At 40.6% G+C, this 20,614-nt stretch overlaps 1 protein-coding gene across 18 annotated transcripts in view; it reads left to right on the top strand.

The window, feature by feature from the left end:
* The first annotated feature begins 3,073 nt into the window (after positions 1–3,073).
* The window catches only part of Dscam2 (Down syndrome cell adhesion molecule 2), a 34,488-nt gene continuing 16,947 nt past the window's right edge, over positions 3,074–20,614 (top strand). For all 18 annotated transcript variants that reach the window (XM_036814929.3, XM_036814928.3, XM_070995463.1 and 15 more), the window contains exons 1-8: positions 3,074–3,298; positions 9,552–9,884; positions 9,959–10,120; positions 10,915–11,061; positions 11,171–11,288; positions 13,105–13,553; positions 15,044–15,188; positions 19,610–19,761. In XM_036814929.3, coding sequence (XP_036670824.3) covers positions 3,250–3,298; positions 9,552–9,884; positions 9,959–10,120; positions 10,915–11,061; positions 11,171–11,288; positions 13,105–13,553; positions 15,044–15,188; positions 19,610–19,761 — 1,555 coding nt within the window. In that variant the 5' untranslated portion in view covers positions 3,074–3,249. The remainder of the gene's footprint in view (positions 3,299–9,551; positions 9,885–9,958; positions 10,121–10,914; positions 11,062–11,170; positions 11,289–13,104; positions 13,554–15,043; positions 15,189–19,609; positions 19,762–20,614) is intronic.

Below are 20,614 nucleotides of genomic sequence, written 5' to 3'. Positions count from 1 at the left end.
TACCAGCATCATAATTGTTATGTAGATTTATAGAATTGGGTTGACAGGCCAACGGTGACCAGTGGCCAGCATCGGATATGAACCAATCCCAGACCATTGAATGCATCCGAACAATGCTGGCCCGCATTGTGAGCCAAGAAACGAATGACCAACTGAACTGAATAGAATGGAATTTTAAAGGAGCCGGCTCGAAAGTAACTTTTCTGACCGAAAATTTACGGCACCACTGGGAAGTTTGCAGCTTTTTGGCACAGGAGTGACCACAAAAGTGCCAAGGCAGCTGGTGCGCCTATCGACCAACCAGGACACCAATATACCAAACTAGCAATATACCAATCCACCAGCCCCACCTGGCCACGTCTAATGATGACGGAGTGGGGCGAGTGGCCCAGAATGAACAGTGGCCATAACGGTTGACGCTCCTCTGGTCGCCGGCGGTGTTGTTTTTGCTGCCCGGTTACTGCATTTACTCCTGTTAACGCTGCCAACGTGTGCAGACACGCATTGGCAGTCAGTCAGTTTGTTAGTTTGTCAGTTTGTCAGTTTGTCAGTTCTTCAGTTTGTCAGTTTTCAGCCAGCCAACCAGGCAACCAACAAACAAACAAGCTAACGCTGCTTGAGCCAAAGAGTGTGGCGACAAGGGAAGGAGAGAGGAAAGAGGAACCCCCAGATCGAAACTTTATATACCCTTGGAATCTACAAAAATTGTAGAAAATAAAGTACATGGTTGCCCAAATACAGTACTTCAACAAAAAAAATAAAATAAAATCAAGTTGTTAGCTTAGAAAAAAGTATTGTCTCATAAAAAAAAACCCTTTCTAACCCTAAGATTAATTTAGTCTTACAAGATCAAAATTGAAATGAAGTATAAGTGACTAATGTTTCGTAAAACGAAATCATAAATAGTTCTATGTCGCTTTATCCGAAAAAACAGATTTGAAAGCACTTTCTTCTTAAATTCAAGAAAATTTATTCTCAAAAAAGTGAAAAGATGATTTCTCAAATTGGGACCATAAGAACTTTACTTTTTCTGGTCTAAATTTTTCTGGGTGTACATAAAAACAGTTTGAAAATGATGTTCCATTATCAATGTAAAGTTATACATTTTACAGCGAGGGTATTAAAAGGGCCACCATGCCACTTTTGTTAGCGCACACCCATGCACAAACGCTCATCGGGACAAAACTCAATGAGTCAATGACTTTTTGGTGTCGCTCGTTGATGCGCAACGCGGTCCCGTTGTCATTAGCAGCGACACCAGCACCACTACCATTGCCACCCCGAACACCATGACGCTCACAAATGCAAGTCACACACACACACAGATACAGAGATACACAGATACACTGGATCCCGGCATACAGGACTCATGAATATGGTTACTCTTACTGTTGCCTGTTGTTTGCTGGCTGGTGTTTCGAGGTTTTCGCTCGCTTTTGGCTGTGGAAAGTGCTAACGGGTCCGAAATAAATTTGGCAGGCAAACACGTTTTGGCTTATGTTTTATTGTTGTTGTTTTTGTTGCGGCTGCGGCTGCGGCATCCACTGTCCTTGGCACGCCTAATGTGGGCCAAAACCAGACCATCCGCCACCCCTTGGCCGCTTTTTACGCATTCACGCGTCCCAAAAACAAGAAATTGGCCAGAACCAAAAGACCACAAAAAATCGCTGCAGTGGGAGGAATAACAAAAACTTAAAGTACTTAGTATTTAAGAGGTTTTGAATATAAAATCAAATTTATTCATTAAATATAAACCCACAAAAAGCAATATTAATTTCAAACACCATGTTGTATTTATTTATTCAAGATATTTCATTCAATTTTTAAAAATTTATTTGGTAGTACCAAAAATTGAAACAGATTTAAAGAACCCACCTCATATAATACACATTCCTAATATTTCCATTTCATGCATTTTTTGACTCACTTTTTACAGTGTTTGCGATTCGAAAAAGCACATTTTGTACAAATATGTGTTATGAATCTTGGCAGCTGCCTGAATGCGATGTTGTTGTGGCTCTTTTTCCTGGTACAAGTAAATACCCCCCTCTTGCTGTTGGCCATAATTTCCCCTGATGCTCATTAGCAAAAATGGCCAAAAAAGTAGACAACATTTATGCGATGGCAGGAAGGGACTTAAGTGTGAAATTGCTTTGCATAATGCCAAGTAAATTATGCGAGCAAATATTGAGTCCATTAACTGGGTTGCCAAGAAGGGAGTTACCAACGATTGAGTTATTAATTGAAAGCAACTTTGTGGGATGGTTTATTAGTTGAAAGTAAATGAGATTGTTAGCCCATTACAAATATGGAAAAAGTCATCAGTGTCAGAGAGAGTGAGTTCATGATGCCTAATCTATGCCGATGAAGATGAAGCTGACCGAATAATTGAAACATTGAGCTAGGCACTCACGCATGTGGCTGCACCGCCCAACCACCACCCAAACACCCAACCACCCACTGCCAACCCAACCACCCATTTATATACCCAACTGGTCCAGTGTAAACACAGCTGTTTTGGAGGGCTCGAGAATCATCGTGCCTAACCACAGACAACAAATGGTGGTGCGCATGCGCAGAGAGCGTTCGGAGTTGGCGGTGCTGCCAACTGCACCACTGAAATGCGATGGAGCCACCGAAGAGCCGGAGAAGCGGTCGCCGCATCCGGCAGTTGCTGTTCGAGGCTCGAAGGATACGCACGGCTCTGGCGGACGACGGAAGTTGGATTGAAAATGCATCGGGACTGAGTGCGAAAGTGAGTGCGCGTGTGGTGAATTTCCGCCAAAAGAGAGTCCGGAAGAGAGCCGAGAAGCTTCCCTACTTGGCCAGTAAGAGCCACTCTCCTAACTTGGCCTAAAGTTCGTTTCGGCGGCGCGCAGTCAAGTCGAATCCTTGCTGGCAGTCGGTTGTCCTGGCGGGATTGCTTTTTTGTCGCTTAGCATAGTGTGCCGGCACCGGGCCATGCAGTCCCCCAAGAAATAACATCAAATCATCAAATCAACAAATCACCAAAGTGAAAACAAAATCTTAAAGATACAAATGTGCCAAAGAATGAGAGAAGAGTCAAGTGTCTGAAATGTAAAACCGCTCAAAAGTGAAAGCCAAAATCAAAATTGTACAAGTCACTGCCCCCAAGGAAATTCCGGAAAATCCTGAAAAAGAAAGCTCAGCTTAGCAAACAACCAAACCAATTAATATCTAATATCGAAATTTAAATTCAAATCAGAATCAAAACAGAAGCCGGAAAACATGTGGATTAGTAGCCGCTTTTTTGTGATTTTCCTGCTGCTCCATCTCGGTAGGTGCCATCTTTCTCTGAGGGGAAAAACTCTGGGAAAACTCTTAAGCCGGCCTGCCGGCATTTTGGGCGCCTCTTCTTGGTTTTGCCCTAAGTCGCTCGGCACGCGCCTCAAAGTATGCTTAGTGCCTTTTGTTTTTCCACCGGCTGTGCGTGAGATTTTCCTACCATAAGTCCCAACAGCTGTCGGCTTGTTTTCCTTCCCTTTGCGGATCTCGGTTTACGCCTCCGAAACGGAACTTATTATTAAGTCTTGCGAGTAAAACAAAAGGATTTTGGGCTTTTGCGGGATAACCATGACGGCTTAGGGATGAAATAAGGAAAAAAGCGGGCAAGGAATTATCTTCAGTCAAGGCAATTACTCAGTTTATTATCATTCAAAAGAAGATCTTCAGTGCCGCATAGACCCCTGAATTTATGGTGATTCATACGAGTGAGGAGGTGCCATAATTTATATGATATATTCAAGTGTCTTTGGGCCAGAACTAAGTGCAAATGACTTGGTCGCTTTATGGAGCAACCAGGACCAGAGACCATAAAATTGCCAGCCGAGCCGGCAAAACTAAAGCCCAAATGCCCCAACATAATATGAAATTGCCTTATGATAAAAACCAGGCGTCAATTTATGCCACACAAACGACTGCCCCAGCTCTACGTTATGTGTGGATATACAGAGAAAAAATATTTTTGAAAAACTAGTTCTTCATTTACATACGCTTAGAAATCAGTAATTTTTTAACTTTATTTGTAAAATATAGTTCTTAGCCTTTAACTCATTATTTTATGTATTAATTGACAAATTAAAAACAAGGAAAAGTACTTAATTCAAATACGTTTCAAAATTAGTAATGTTTGAACGAGTATTTGGCATGAAACTCATAATTTTAAATATTACCTTGCAAAATAAATTTTTAATATTATTTTTCGTATGAAACAATAAATAATATATTTAATTTTTTAAATTAGTGTTTTTAAAACCTTCTTACCTCTATTATTTAAGGTGACTCTAAAACATTCGCCATTTATAAACCAAATTGTTTTTCTTTAAATAATTTTCTCAGTGCATTTATGAATGTGTGTGCGGGACAGCCTAATGAAATGTGTCAGGAGCAGAACACTCGATCGACCCACCGACCTTTTCATATCCGGAGAGCTGTGTGCGCGGGGCGAAAACCTCTTTTGGAAATTTGATATTTTCCAATTTCCATTGCCTACTCTGCCATTCGATGGCGACTGGCTTACATGTCTATTCGCTACCAAAAAAAAAGAAGGAAAAAATGATCAAAACTCCGCACAGATATTTCATGTTCCATACTCACCCACAAACACATATATTCGCACCCTCGTCGGAGCTGTGGCCAAATGAAAAATATGCAAATGAAATTGTTGCTCAATGTCTAAGCGCACACACTTTTTGCCCTGGGTTTGTGAAGGATGGCTCACATTTTTCGGTGTTGTTATTCCATTTCCATGCAGATAATCATAAAATATAATACGTTATATAAAATCAGCAGCACCGACAACAACAAAAATGGCTCAAATCCGATTAGAAGCGAGCTGGGGAAAAACGTTTGGGGTTGTGATGGGAAAATTATGAAAAATTATGGCCAACGCCAAAGTTTCCCGCACACTATGATTGATTATGTTTTAAACCGTTCATGACAAACGCTTTAATTTGTTGTAGGATTAATGAAGTGCAAGGGATAAAGTTTAAATTAAATGTTCACCAGATGGCAATCTAACTTAGAAAGGCCGAATGGATCAAGAAACTTAGTTTCTGTAGCTGGCATTATTAATGACCTAATCAACCTCATTTTAAGTCTGCTAAACTTCTACTCACAAGATAAACTTAATTGCTAGTTATAAATCATATTCTTTATGTTATTCAATACAACATGTGTTTTGCTTTTGTAATGCTATAGAACCTTAGCGTTCAACTTAAAAACTTTTCATAATATTTTTTTTATAAGACTTATTTTACGTTTTTGTCCTTATATTTTAAGTTTTGATATTATTTGGGTATTAAATCAAATGGAGATTATGTTAATGTTTTAGTTAACTAGTAATATATTTCAAAGTCTCGTAACTATAATACAAATAAAATAGGTTAAACTTTAAATACAATTGCTAGGCATCATTTATAAAGATAAAAACATAACAAAATATTTCAAAAGTTAAAAATATTCCTATAAGTTTACGGACTTGGGACTATTTCGAACTAAAAAATTTATTTTACAAAGTTTACCTTTAAAAAAAAAAACACAATTAAAAAAAAAAACTCGGGAATCACCTAAAATTTTTTGACACGGCCTTTTAATTTATGTAATTTAAGAAAGGAGTGTAATTACAGGGATTACTACTTTTTCTTGTCTAAAGTTACACGCAATACACAGTTTAACTTTACACAAAAAGACCGAGTATTGTAAGCTGTGTACTTTGTGAAATTTCCACGTGGACCGTTTAAGTTCACCAAAATTTCACTCCTGCTACCCAATATATTCCATTTTATTTCGTTCTCTTGTTTTGCCAAACAGTTCGCCCAACAAAAGATTTTGAACGTCTTATTGAATCCGTCCTGGCTTGGTCCTTTGCCACCCGAATCCTGTGTGCACTTTGAGCCAACTGGAGCACATCTTGGTGGAACTCTGGCCAAGGCAGCAACAAAATCAAGTTATTTACAATTATTATACGTTTCGTGGCTTTTGTTGTTGGGCTGCGCGTTGGTCTGTAAACGTTTTAACTTCTTTCAAGTTTTCCTCCCATTTTCCTTTGGCCAAGCAATATTGAGTCGATATCTTTGGGTGTTTGGGTCACGCCTTCCTGCCGCTTGTTTTTGCGCATAAAAATTGAATTTCCTGTATTTTTCGAGCTGATTGCTTACAAGGTTCGTCCCCCATTTCCGGCCAGGGTCCCGGGAATTTCTGTGGTCTTAAAGTGTGCTATATATACATTTGTATTTTTATTTTTTTTTTTTGGCTTTAATGGGTGCCCTGGCTTGTCCCTTGGATGGTGGGCCATTAGAAATATTACCACTGCAGTGCAAGCCGAATGCAGACACATTGCAGCCAACACAGAACATGCATCACACCGCCCGCCTGGAGGCAACGAAATAATTTCGAAAAGTGCCAAAAGGGCATAATCCAAACAGAAAAAGAAAAAAATTCGAAGAGCTGGGAAAAAAAACGGAATAAAGAACACACACACATGGAAAATAATGTCTGAGGAGCCTGGCAAAGTAACCCCTCAAGACTCGCACAAGTGGATGGGAAACACATTCGGAGTGAAAGGAGTGAAATGTACGACACAAAACGAGCGGAAATGCGAGCCAAAAAGAGGAAAGGGTTTGGGGGGCGGTGGGCGGTATGTGAAAAAGGGGGCGGGGCCGTGTCCGGGGGCAGTTGCACATGCAGACGTAGAACCAGAGTTCCATGACTGCTGCAGGTATAACACAAAAACCGAGCTGGAAAAACAATTTGGAAAAGAAATTTGTGGCTAAAAGAGACAATCTAAATGCGCTTTTGCATTGGCCAAAGAATGCTGTCTGAATTGATTGGAGCACACTCAACTGTATCGACAAAGAGGTAGTGGTCATTTTTAGTTTTGTAAATCTGCAGATTATAGCATTAGCAAATTATCAAATTAGCAGTATTTTCTATTGGCTTTTATAATCGAGTATTGACATTATTAGTCAGAATAACTACAGAACTTTAAATAAAACAAAATTACAAGTGTGCCAATAATGATGCTTTTAAAAAATAGGGTTTTAAGAAATATTTGCAGAAATACTTAAATTTCTTAGGTACATTCTGTTAGGAATTCGAATATTATTTTAAAATAATATGTAATGGCTAAGCAATAAAGAACACCTTAAAGTTTAGGATTTCTAATTTTTTTTATATTTGAAATGCTCAAAATTTGCAAGGTTTATATTAAATACCTTTCAAAAAACACCAAAAAGTAGAATCTTAATTTTTGAATATGTATTGGAATAGGCTGAACGGCAAGGAAAGAAAAAATCGGAGTAAGAACAAAGCTCACCCACACAGGCACACATGCAGGACGTTCAGGAAGAACACACGCTCAGGAACTCGGAGAGGGTGGACTTTTTTTGTTTTCGCAGGAAAGAATAAAACCCCTACAAGTGGATGTATACACATGCCGACTCACATGCACCCAACCACATACGTGCATATACACACATGGGATCCTGCTCTAAGGCACAAGCTCGTAAAACATACCCTTTCTACCAAAAAGCTGAAAAAATGAGAAACGAGTGCCGAGCATACTCAAGACATACTTGCAATAATTTTATGGCCTGGCAGAGGCCTCGTCTTTATCCGCATTCTGGACCAGGAGCTATGGTTACACAGAGGAAAATATAAACAAATTTATTTATTTTTAATATTTTCAATATATTTGAGTTTCTTATTAATATCAGTGCTAGCTAAAAAGAATTAAGTAACTATTTACTAGAAACTTAGCTTTTTAATGGTTTCAAAACTGTCAAGTTTTCAGTGGAATTATCTGTCAGATACTTTTAGTCATATTTTTTTAAATTTTTCTTCCAATTATAAAAGTTCAAAATACTTTTTTAGGTACACTTTTCGTGTTGGTAGTAATAATTTTTATCAATTTTTGTACAAAATATATAAGTTTAAAATACATTTAATATACCAAGTTTCGTGTTGGTAACCCAAAGTAACAGTGATAAAATTAAGACCTATATCATTATTTTCAAAATCGATTTCCACCATTTTTTCTGTGTGATCCTTGTCGCTCGAGAAGCAATGGTGTACCATGAAATCAGCGGGGAAAAGCGAAGTGGAACCATCTCGGGAAACGAGGCGATGAGACAGACGGAGACGAAACCAGAAAGCAGTTACATAAAAATCCATGCTGTCGAGCATAAAACAAAAAGCGCCTGGCCAGGCACAACAAAAAGCATACAAAGCCAAAAAGAACAAAACACAGAAAGGCAAAGTTAAAAAAAAGGGGAAAAGGAGGAAAAAAACAAAACCAACAAAAAACAACTCTAATTGCAGACACAATGACTTGTGGGGGCGGGAAATACGGGGGAGTCGGGAGTCCTGGGCAGGATTCGTCCTGGAGATTGAACGAGTTGCAAGGATTTGCACAGCGCCGCAGGGAAAGATGCCCGCTTCGGTGGCAGACAGACAGCCGAGGCGCATTCATGTGGAATATGAAGCGAAATGTCAATTTGGAGAAATATATACATATAGATAGATATATATGTATATACTCCTACCATTCTGCTTATATGTACATATTTGGGTCTGGGGGCCATTGGGAACAGAAACGGAGCGCTCGAGCTAAAGACGAAATTGTTATTCTAATTTGGGATAAGGCTAAATCTGTTTGCTCGCGAAAGGGGCTCTCTGATGAAACGAAAACGGGCTTCGAATGCGACAATGGCCTGGGTATTATAAAAAATGTAAATGCTTATTAAAGTGCAAAAAGGTCTCAAGGGATTTGCGCACCCAAGAAGGCCAGCGGCCTTTTTTATGAATTTTTGATATCTCTCAGGGATTATTGCTTTTGTTTATGGCAGCTCACAATTTTAATATACGATTGCGGAAAGATTTTCATGCATTTTTATGTGGTTTGCAAATGATGTATGGGTCAGTAAAAGATTTAATGCTCATAGATGCATATATTCAACAGAAAATGTAGAGCAGCCATTTTATCTACGCTTTTACGTTTTTAAAAGTTTCTACTTTAATGGCTTTAAATGAAACCCCATGTGAAATTTTTATTAAACATAAAAAAAGTATACCAAAAAAATATTTCATTCTTTTTTGAGACTTTGTGGCAAATCAAAAAATAATTACAAAATTAACTTAGTTTGAAATAAAGATATTTTAAAGATAATTTGTTGATAAATTATATAATCTCGAAATTTCAAATTAATTTGACAATTTTTGGTGTATATAAGTGGAATATAAGTGTGGTAAACAATTTTTGGTTGATTTTAGTTATGAAAAAAAATGATATGCTAAAAATTAATTTGACTTATGATCGCAGGAATAGCTATTTCTTGCATTTTAGAATGAAGAAATATGTACAAAAATCTAACCAGAATCATTAAACGACGTCAAATTAATTTCCAAATTTGAGCCGACAAAATCCTTTCTATCTAGAATTTTGTTCAAGGGACACATTTAAAGGACAAACTTTTAATGGCATTTAAATATTTTCCTAATAATACTCATTAATAATATTTTGCACATTTCAGATACCACCTGCAGTGAACCGTTCGAAGCCCACCTGCGCGGTCCCGGATTTGTGATGGAGCCGCCCGGGCGGGTGGAGTTCTCGAACTCCTCGGGCGGCTGGTTGGACTGCTCGGCCTCCGGAAGTCCGCAGCCGACGGTCGACTGGGTGCACGCGGACGGGTCGGCGGTGACCGAGATCCATGGGGTGCGACGGGTGCTGCGGAATGGAACCCTCGTCCTGATGCCCTTTGCTGCGGCCGCCTACCATCAGGATGTGCACAACACGATCTATCGCTGCATTGCCAGCAATTCGGTGGGTCGCATCGTCTCGCGGGACGTGCAAGTGAGGGCGGGTGAGTGGATATGGATGGCGGAGTGGGCGTGGCAGCATTTAAAAATATATATGTATATGTACTTGCTCCTGCAGTCGTGGCCCAGGCCTACAAAGTGGACGTGGAGGTGCTATCTGCGTCGCGGGGCTGCACCGCCATCCTGCGCTGCGTGGTGCCCACGTTCGTCAAGGAATTGGTACGAGTGGTCTCGTGGGTTCATGAACCCGCTATCTACATCTATCCCTCGTTGCAAGGCGGTAAGTTACCCGGGGCGTCCTTCTATCGTCCTTCTGCCCACTGCCAGAAACCGAAAGGAAACGAAACGAACGAAGCGGAGCGGAGCTCAACTCAGCTCAGCTCCGCTCAGTCTGCATCTGCATCCTTGTCCCTGTGGCAGGAAAGCCAACAAAGTGCATTGTTTGTTTGCAGTATTTGCCTCACATGTTTGCCTGCTTAACTGCCATTTTCATCCGCACCTGCACCACTCTCCTTTGGTCCTTTGGTGCATAATTAACATTGTCCTTTAGCAATTTGAGACGAGCTTTTGGCTTGTCCTAACCCACTCCTCCTGGTTGTCTATATTACAAAGGACATTTTCTCCCCTTTTTTCAAAAATCGTTTTTTTTCTTTTGCCCGTCTTTTGTGGCGGGTAAACTATTCGGAAAGGTCAAGAGTGTCTGGCGAGAGATTTAAATCAGAGCCAGGCGACATAATAGAGGCATCCATCTTGATTAATCCTGTCAACAGGGCTGGCTATTCAGGGTCTATGTCTGGGATTATATTTTTATTCCAGTAACATTATCAGTTGAATATGCCTTGTTATTCTTGAATATGGTTAGTTTTTTATTTTATTTGTGTTTAAGAAATATTTGATTTGGGTAAAATTGGTTATAAGGTATTTTTTCATCATGGTTAATAGACTTTAATTTAAGGCTTTTCTTCCCAATTATTTAAAAATGCCTTGGTTGACTTTCTGAGTAGGTTTCTGGCAGAGTTTCTTCGCAGGTTAGTGTTCTTCATTTCAGCACTTCTCTTTTTTCTTATCCTCTAGATGGAAAATTCCACTTGCTGCCCACCGGCGAGCTGCTCATCCACAATCTGCAGGAGAGCGATGAGTCGCAGTCCTTCCGCTGCCGCAGCATGCACCGCCTCACCCGCCAGGTGGTCGTCAGTTCGCCCACCCGACTGCGTATTAATTGTGAGTATACCCAAAGCCAAAAACCGAAAGACCCAGACCCCAACCAACCCGAACTGGACCGCACCAATGTCACATATCTCTCCATCATCTCTATCATCTCTCGCCGCAGCGCATCGCGGCATCATTTCGCCGAGCGTGGTGGAGCACACGGCCCATGTGCAGGTTTCGCAGGACGAGGGCGCGGTGCTCCTGTGCGTCGCCCAGGGCTGTCCTTCGCCCGAATACAGGTGTGTATAGGTGCCGCAAATCGATGCCATCCACCACCAAATTCACTCCCCCACTCACTCATTCGCTCATTCGCTCGCTGAGAGCTTTAGCACACATTTCTGGCGAAACTTTTGACGTTGACAGGTCCTGGTCGCACAAACACCATAACGCTGGGCTATTAGTTATTAGTGCACTGGGGAAAACTGAAGGATCTTAAGTCATTGATTCAAGAACTCTTTATTCTTAAAATTCGGAAAGTTGTCAATCCTTAAAAACGTGCACCTTTACAATGCATTCTTGTGTGTATATACTTTCATTATTTTTTGGATGTCTGTTTCATTTATAACTTGTTTCATATAGCTGTTATCTTTCTTCAAACAATCTTAATTCATTGTTTCAAGAATTCTTTGTTCTTGAAATTCGGAAAGTAAAGCATCTTTAAGCATTAATTTCCATAGTTGTTCTATAAAATCACTCAGACTTCCTGAAATGCATTATTTAAGAGAATATTCCCCTGTGCAATGGCAGTTATGCCATAGTGGTGTGAGTTAATTGGAACGCATACATCTATAAAATGTGCGGCCAGGGCATTTAGTTTACCAGCCAAATAAATAAACAACCGCTCTAGGGGTAAAAATAGCAGAGTTCAGCGGTGGAGACTCCTAGCTGACGTGCACATTATTGTGTAAAATGTGTCTAAAGAGTTGGCAACGTGTTGCCTTAATTGAAATGTGAGCTAAAAGCGTTAGTTAACTTTCTCGACGGCCGACGGGTCGTATGCGTTATGCAGCGTAACGTACACCCTGGTTTGGGTTTGGGAACAATGGCCCAGGACCTAGGTAATGATGTGTATATAGGTACGGGATAGAAAGTCTGCAGCCACATCGAACACATATATATATATATATGATGTGCCCATAATTACGCTTTGATAAGCAGACAAGTAATGTAAGATCCGAGGGGTTTGGGTCGTAGAACGTGGTACAATGTCAGACTGCTGACATAAAACAAAAGAATCTATAAGCAGCGGGATGGTGGGGCACACATATAGATAGATTGCTGTGCCAGGGGAAAAAAAACTTGTAGCCATTTCATAATTAATACAACAGTGAGGGACGAGGTCCTAGGAGAAGAGGGATAATGAGCGAGGCAAAGGATTAATGCAACATTAAACAAAAGGGCCCATCAGCACAGACATGAGGGTATGGGAGCTATCGGATAAAGAATGCCAAAGGTATTCAGTCCATCAGGCCTTGAACTTCGCTTGGTTGGCTGATAGTTGCAAATGAAAACCCCCTTTCAATATTTTGCAAAACTTTGACAGCTATCAGATGCTAGATTTGTTAGAGGAGACCAGATGGTCCGTGATAAATGGCCTGCAGTTGCCCAAAAGCTGAACTCCATTAATTTAAGTCTGTCTAGAAATGTATTCTACGCTCAAATTACAGAGCGAAGTTTTTAATTATAAATGAACGTACTACGTACACAGGGAAATTAAACAGATATCTAATACATATTAGCTTCAAATTTTTAAATTTCATTTTTATTTAAAGTCTGTTACTTAATACAAATAAATATTGTTGGGAGTATTTTCATTAAAAACTAAATTAAAGTAGTTTTGCCAATGTAGATCTGATTGTAATTTGTATTTCTGGTGCATAACGAACTTTTCCCCAACTGCACTGAATAATGGAATAGATTGCAATAACCACAGCTCTTCTGTTCGTTTCTTTTTAAAATTTTCCAATTGAAAATCACGATTAATGGAGTCGATTTACAATAGTCTGATCCACATAAATCTTTCACTCTCCCCTTGCTCTTCCCATCTCCCCGCAGCTGGTTTACCCACAATGGAGCTGGACCCCTGCCCGTCCTGAGTGGTCCTCGTGTCCGTTTGCTCGGCCCCATCCTGGCCATCGAGGCGGTGACTGGCGAGGATTCCGGAGTCTACAAGTGCACGGCCGGCAATGTGGGCGGCGAGGCTAGTGCCGAGCTCCGCCTCACGGTGGCCACGCCCATCCAAGTGGAAATCTCCCCGAATGTCCTCAGCGTTCACATGGGCGGCACGGCGGAGTTCCGCTGCCTGGTCACGAGCAACGGCAGTCCAGTGGGCATGCAGAACATCCTGTGGTACAAGGACGGCCGCCAGCTGCCCTCCTCGGGTCGCGTGGAGGACACGTTGGTGGTGCCCCGAGTGAGTCGTGAGAACCGCGGCATGTACCAGTGCGTGGTGCGCCGGCCCGAGGGCGATACGTTCCAGGCCACCGCCGAGCTCCAGCTGGGAGGTGAGTCCAAAAAATTTCACTGCACTTGGGAAATTTTTTTATATTATTTATTTTTACAATATATTTTAATGTTACTATTCTAAAGACTTTTTAATTTAAACATTGTTAATATAATATATAGTTTATTATATTGTTTTGATATTTTTTTACTGACTTAAAAAGTAACTGTAGCTTTTATTTATATAATTTTTTTTATAAACTTTAACGTTTTACAATGTGACAAAAATATCAACAAACAAGGAGGAACGCTATAGTCGAGTACCTCGACTATCAGATACCCGTTACTCAGCTAAATGGAGATATGCAAGCAGCAAAGCGAGATTAAAATGCGCCACCTACCGGCGGTATACAGATTTAAGCGTTATGGGCGTTAGAGTGGATCAATCGATAGGTATCGACGAGACCAATACATTTCAGTTACAATTTTTTATCTAGCATGAAAATTGTGGGCGTCACAGGTTTTTGCGGTTTGTGGGCGTTAAAGTGGGCGTGGCAAACTTTTTTTTGAGTCAATCGATAGGTAATGACGAGACGAATACATTTCAGTTAAAATTTTTTATCTAGCATAAAAATTGTGGGCGTCACAGGTTTTCGCGGTTTGTGGGCGTTAAAGTGGGCGTGGCAAACTTTTTTTTAGGTCAATCGATAGGTATTGATGAAAACATTACATTTCCGTTAAAATTTTTATTCTAGCATCAAAACTGTAGGAGCCACAGCTTTGGGCGGTTTGTGGGCGTTACAGTGGGCGTGGCAGTCTACTGAAACAAACTTGCGCTGCGTAAGAAGCTCAGGAATCTGCACGCCAAATCTCAATAGCCTAGCTCCCATAGTTTCCGAGATCTCAGCGTTCATCCGGACAGACGGACAGACGGACAGACGGACATGACTAGATCGACTCGGCTAGTGATCCTGATCAAGAATATATATACTTTATGCGGTCGGAAACGCTTCCTTCTGCCTGTTACATACTTTTCGACGAATCTAGTATACCCTTTTACTCTACGAGTAACGGGTATAAATATTTAAGAAATAACTGTCGACCCTAACGTTATTGTTTTCTAGTAATGTAGGGCCTAGAAAATCTGACAAATTTTTAAAAAATTCAAATATTTCTGTATAATACATATTAAATTTTTTTTTTTGATAATAAAACTACAGAATAACACAGACTTTTATTGTGAACTTCATGACATAATCGTAATCATTATATAAAAGAACTTTTTTTGACAAATTGTATATATCATCTTAGGGATTCCTAGTGCAATTTTTAAATTCAAAATTACTCTACGTCTCTGAAGCGTAAAATCTACTTTCAGTTAAATATATAGACGAGAAACAACCTTAAATATTTTATTTAAAAATCAAAATTTTGTTTTTTCCTACTTCTAAACCGTTTTGTTCCCTATTTCGAGGACTATAATACTCCGTAAATTGGACCAGCTTATCGTTAAAATATTAATGTGACCTCTGGCCACCTTATCCCACCCCAGATGCGCCGCCCGTCCTCCTGTACAGCTTCATCGAGCAGACCCTCCAGCCAGGACCAGCTGTGAGCCTCAAGTGCTCCGCTGCCGGCAATCCTACGCCGCAAATTTCATGGACACTGGACGGATTTCCGCTGCCATCAAACGGAAGGTAATTGAACTTGTTGAAAGGGGGCGAAAGGGGGTTGCACAGGGGGTTGCATAGGGGGTTGCATAGGGGGTTGCATAGGGGGTGAAAATATAGGGTGGGGTTCCATGATGGGCTTGGCAATGGCAACGCAGAGGCGGCGCTGCGGGCGCCCAGCAAAAATTTATCTCAACTGCGGCTCCCGACTGTGGCTGCGGTTGCATTTATTGCACTCGTTGTATGTGTGCTGCCTGCTTTTCCCTCCATATTTTCCTTTACTTTTCTCTTTTTTTTTTGCGCTTTCCTTTCAAAAACATTGCCCCACGAATATATAGAAAAACATATACATATATAGAAAGTGGCTGCCGACTGCCGCGCCTACAAAGGTGGGTGGTTTGGGTCGGCCTCGTCTGCTCCAGCGTTCATTCACTCCTGTTCCAGCGACTGTAAATGTATCTGAATCCGAATCTGAATCCCAGTCGGTATACGTATATGTATCTGGGCTTGCGTCTGGCCCAAGGTTTCGACTTTGCCTTTCTATTTGTTAATTAAGCCCGTTTGGGGCCGGCCAAAACCCCATGCAGTAGCCTTACGCATTTAATTGCATTTTTAGCTGGCCCGTTGCCAACTAAATTGAATCGAATGCGGCTCTTTAATGACATTGACATTTGCATTGGCCGAATAAAATCGAAGAGATCGGATCAAATTGCATCCAGACTTCACAAATAGTTTGGTTGGCTTTGGCTCCAGTGTGCAGGCAAATAAAATGCAACAGCGAATCGATTGATTGGCAATTCGGTCTGCGACATTGTCATTGGCATTCATTTGATTTTTATCGTACTCCCTTACCTGCTGGTAAAATCTATTTTCTCTCCATTTTTTTTTCGGAGTTGCGGCAGTCCTGCTTCATTTGCAGTTCGTTGGGAGCTGCCACTAATTGTTTGAGTTACGTCTGTAATGATTTGCAAGTCAAAGTTTTCGCCCCTTTCCACTGTGGACTTCTGTTGTTGATTAAAAATACCATCAGCACCATCAGGAAAATCAGCAGCGTTTTATTTGCACTCGCTTTTTGGCTTTTCCTCTTGCCTAGTGATGCGAATCCAGCGCTCGAATAAAGTAAAATAAAAACTAAGGCAACCGTGTCCTGATTGTTGTCCTGCGTCGCCCAGCTGTGCAATATTTTAATTAAAACTTATGCAATATGTCGAGGGCAGGAGATGAGATCCCATCAACTTGATAGGACAGTGGGTTTTAGGGATTTCTAGAGGATTCGTCTTGGGTATACCTCTTAATTTTGATGAATATATGTTAGACTTAGGAATAGCATTTTGTTATAAATATATATACCAAATATGAATTTCTATAAAACACTTGAGTTGTTCGTTTTTAGGATAGAAACCAATAATAAAATCATTTTCCAAAAAATCTAAAAATGTAATTAGTTCATGCTTTAGGTCCCCAATATTAACCGGCTCCATTGGTCGTAAGCCATTTAAAAGTTCGTAAAAATATGACTCGATTTTATGCATGTAAAGCACTTGAAACTTCAACTTGGGGCTGTCGACGACATCGCCATGAATTTGCTCCGCTCAAGTGGTCATCCTTGGCAGGATGCTTTGGTCCTTCGTCCAGTCCACTTGAGTCAAAAAGGAAAAGGAGCAGGAAGATGGCTTGACCACAGAAAAATTGATTACAAAAATTTGTGTGTTATGTGGTCGGTGTGAAAATTTGCTTTCGGAAACTTGTGTGCGGACATGCAGACGCCGATGGCTTTAATTTAAAAGTTATCTGAGCAACACAATTTTGACACATAATACCCGCAGGCATTATCCAGGCGTCGCTGGCAACCTAATTTGCCCGGATGGCAGCATCCTTCGCAATGCTGCAGAAATTCTCCTGCCGTTTGCGTTGTTATTGCCGACTTTTAAGTGGTTTACATTATTCGGTTTAAAGGTATATCAACTTGGTAAGTGTATTTATTTAATACACAGACATACACAGACAACTCGGAGTGGCAGACAGACAGACAGGCAAACAGGCAATGGGGAAATGGGGAAATGCGGGGAAATGGTCGGAAAAGCGGAGGAAACGGGTGGAGGGGCAGACGCCTCGAGGCGGAAATTAAATGATTGCGCGCACGAGGTAACGCAACACTCAAACGCTCATTTTACGCCATTTTCAAAAGTTTGTCTGCGGCGGTACCATGCAGAAACTCAGGCCCACACAGCTGAGGAGGCGTCTTTCTCCAGCTTTCATCCAGCGTTTCCTCCACATTTCCCCCCAGATTTCCTCCGCTTTTCCTGTGGAGCTGCCAAGACGCCGACGACGGAGGCGTGTGTGCGTGATGCGTTTGTCTACAACTGCAGGCGTTATGGAAATGTGTGTAATTTTGGCTTAAATGAGAAAACGCTTAAGTTGCAGGAGAAACGCTTTTAAGCCATATAATGCCATGTGAATTAGAGTGAACCTAGGATTTAATTAAAATTTTAGAGCGTCTGAACGCTGTCTGATGTAATAGTACTTTATATATTTAGGTATACGTGCATATCTATACCTCCACATTAAGAAGATCCACTTAATTTTGGAACACCATATATGAATTTTGTTAACGTCTGATTTCTAGTAAAAGGTTTGACTTTTTTTATAAATCCATAAACCCAATATGATTTTGTGCAATACATTTGTAACTTGTCAAGAATCACTGGTAAATGGATATTTAAGAACTGATTTCACATATAATCCGACGTCAAATGATACCTTTTATAATTTAATAACTAATATTGTTAATTATTTAAGTAAATTTAATAATGGCAAATCCTCTTTGCATCAGCTAAAAGCTGATTCTGGGTTTTTATAAGCAAATAATTTGAAAGATTGGTTTTCGATTATAGCCCTGTGAAGGTCCACCCTATTCCGCATAAAGGATCGTTTAATCTGTGCTTGCGAACTAACCTGATTGGGATCCAAGTGCAAACTCGATTCGTGTAAATTGAAATTCATAATTTTTCAGAAACTTTTGCCACGAAACTTTTCGCCTTTGCCGCATAAGAGGGCCAAACTGCAAGTGGCACCTACTGAAATTCTTATTCCTGTTTCCCCTTTCTGGCTGACTGGCTGGCTGGTTGGCATTAAGCCACCCACAAAAGCTGGGCACTCACTCTGCAATCAGCTAAAACAGCACACAAAAGCCGCGCCAAGCTATTAGGTTTATATTGTTGCAGCCAAAGCGTTTTACGCTCCAAACACACACTGGCAAACATACACAGTTCAACTTTTGCAATGCTGTTTAAGCCGGCGTTGTGCGGATGCGGATGCGGATGTGGATATGTGGATGCGGATGTGTGCGACTTTGTTGCAATTTTGTCCTCGCCATTGTTTCAATGCGCTCAAGTGCTGCAGTCCACGACTGAATGTCTCCATTTTCCCCCAGAAAAACGACTCCCTTTTTCATTTAACTACAGTTGCTGTTTTTGCAAGCCTGGGCACACTCCATAAAGATTTTTCGGCTTGACTTGGCCACTCTTTCTGGGGCGAAATCAGCGTTCTCTGTGCGGGCTTATGCATTCATAAGCCCCACGGCCATTCCCCCACAGGCCGCAGGATGCGGCTGCTGCAAAAGTTAATTAAAATTGTAATTACTTTGCCTCCGCCATTATTGTTCCGGCTCTAGATTCAACTTCAACTTCCAACTGCGGCCGTAATGCCAATTGAAAAGTTGCCACCGAGCCGGGCCACAAACTAATGAGCCGGCGGGTGCTGCTTGGCTTAGATCCCAATCCCCAACCCAATCCCCAACCCCATTCCCATCACCATTCCATATATAAGATGCCGCAAAAGCCGATTGTGTGAGTGCCACATGGCGTATGCGTAACAATGTTGCCTGTAATTAATGTCTGTGCCAATAAAAGGAGGCGAGGCAAACAAAGGAACAAACGCAGAACTTAATGCCGACTTGAGCGCTCCATGAAATCCTTTTTGCACTCATTATTTGAGCCCGGGCGTTACGGCCGCATTAAGTGGAAGTCGTTTCGTGGGCGTGGCACATGACATTGACAGCAATATGGAAACTATGCTAAGCCCCGACAGCTCGACTGACAGCCTTCATTACGACTAAATATGGCAACGAAAAATGGGAAAAAAAACGTCAAATGCGAAATGCGAAAAACTAGCGCAAAAATACGACAAAAACAAAATGAAGCCTACAGCCAAAAGGATTTGGGTCAGGCTGCATTTTTGAAGTGTGCCTAGCTGATGAATGTGCAGTGGTGTGTGTGTGTGTGGGTGTGTGTAGTACGCTTAACAACAAGAAAACAATTGTGCAACACCGAACACCCGCACACATTGCGCATACGCCGCGTGCAACCGCTCAAAATCGCAACCAGCCCAATATTAATGTGTTTTTTGCGCCCTCATCCAAAAGCATCCTTCTTTTTTTGCCATTGCAGATTTATGATCGGACAATACATCACCGTGCATGGCGATGTAATTAGTCATGTTAACATAAGCCACGTCATGGTCGAGGATGGCGGCGAGTACGCCTGCATCGCCGAGAATCGGGCGGGACGAGTGCAGCATGCGGCCCGCTTGAATATTTATGGTATGTTGTATTCACACTTAAGGTTTCAAACAAGACACACAGATGCACAAGGAAAAAATATTACCAAAAGTAAGGGGCTTAATGGCTTAAGCAAGGTTCCCAAAAGGAAATTTGTAAAGTATTAATTTAAATATGATCTGATTATATGATCTGAAAATATTATATAATATGTTTTTTACTTATAAATGTAAAAAAATATTTTTTTTTGTAAGTCTACAAAATTACTAAAAATAAAAAAGTATTTAATATAGTTGCAATGTATGTATATATACCCATTCGATTTTTAGAAAATTAAAAAATCATCACAGAAATGTGATAAATGTTAAGATAATAATACATTTCAATTTAACAAAAACGATATATAACGATTTTTGTATTATTTGACATGATGTTGACATTAATTTTGTAATCATTCCTTTTTTCTATCCTTATTTGTAATTCTGAAATAATAAATAAATATTATATACCGAAGTAGAAGAGAATACGATATAAAAAAAACGAAGCTATAATTATTTTCCAAATATTTTCCCAATAACTATCCGATCGTTCCTTTGGAAAGTAAATGATATAGTCGTCCGATTTTTTTTTAACACTTAAATGAATTTTAGTTGCCTAAAAGTATGCAGTAGGTAAGGGAAAGACGTGTTTCTGAACGGATTTTATTGCATACTCTTAGACATTTGAACGTGATTGCGAAAGTCTTTATAATGTTCCTGATTGACATTGAACAATTTTAACTTTAAACTCTTCATATTTTAGGACTAACCCTAGGTTCATTACGATCCCTGGGTAATACAAAATTGGTAGATGGCCACTCAAGACTGTTTTTTATGGTTTTCCCCAGCGCAGTTCC

This window comes from Drosophila suzukii, chromosome 3 (assembly GCF_043229965.1).
Source record: "Drosophila suzukii chromosome 3, CBGP_Dsuzu_IsoJpt1.0, whole genome shotgun sequence".
Classification (NCBI taxonomy): Eukaryota; Metazoa; Arthropoda; class Insecta; order Diptera; family Drosophilidae; genus Drosophila; species Drosophila suzukii.
This window is presented reverse-complemented; position numbering and strand designations above follow the sequence as displayed.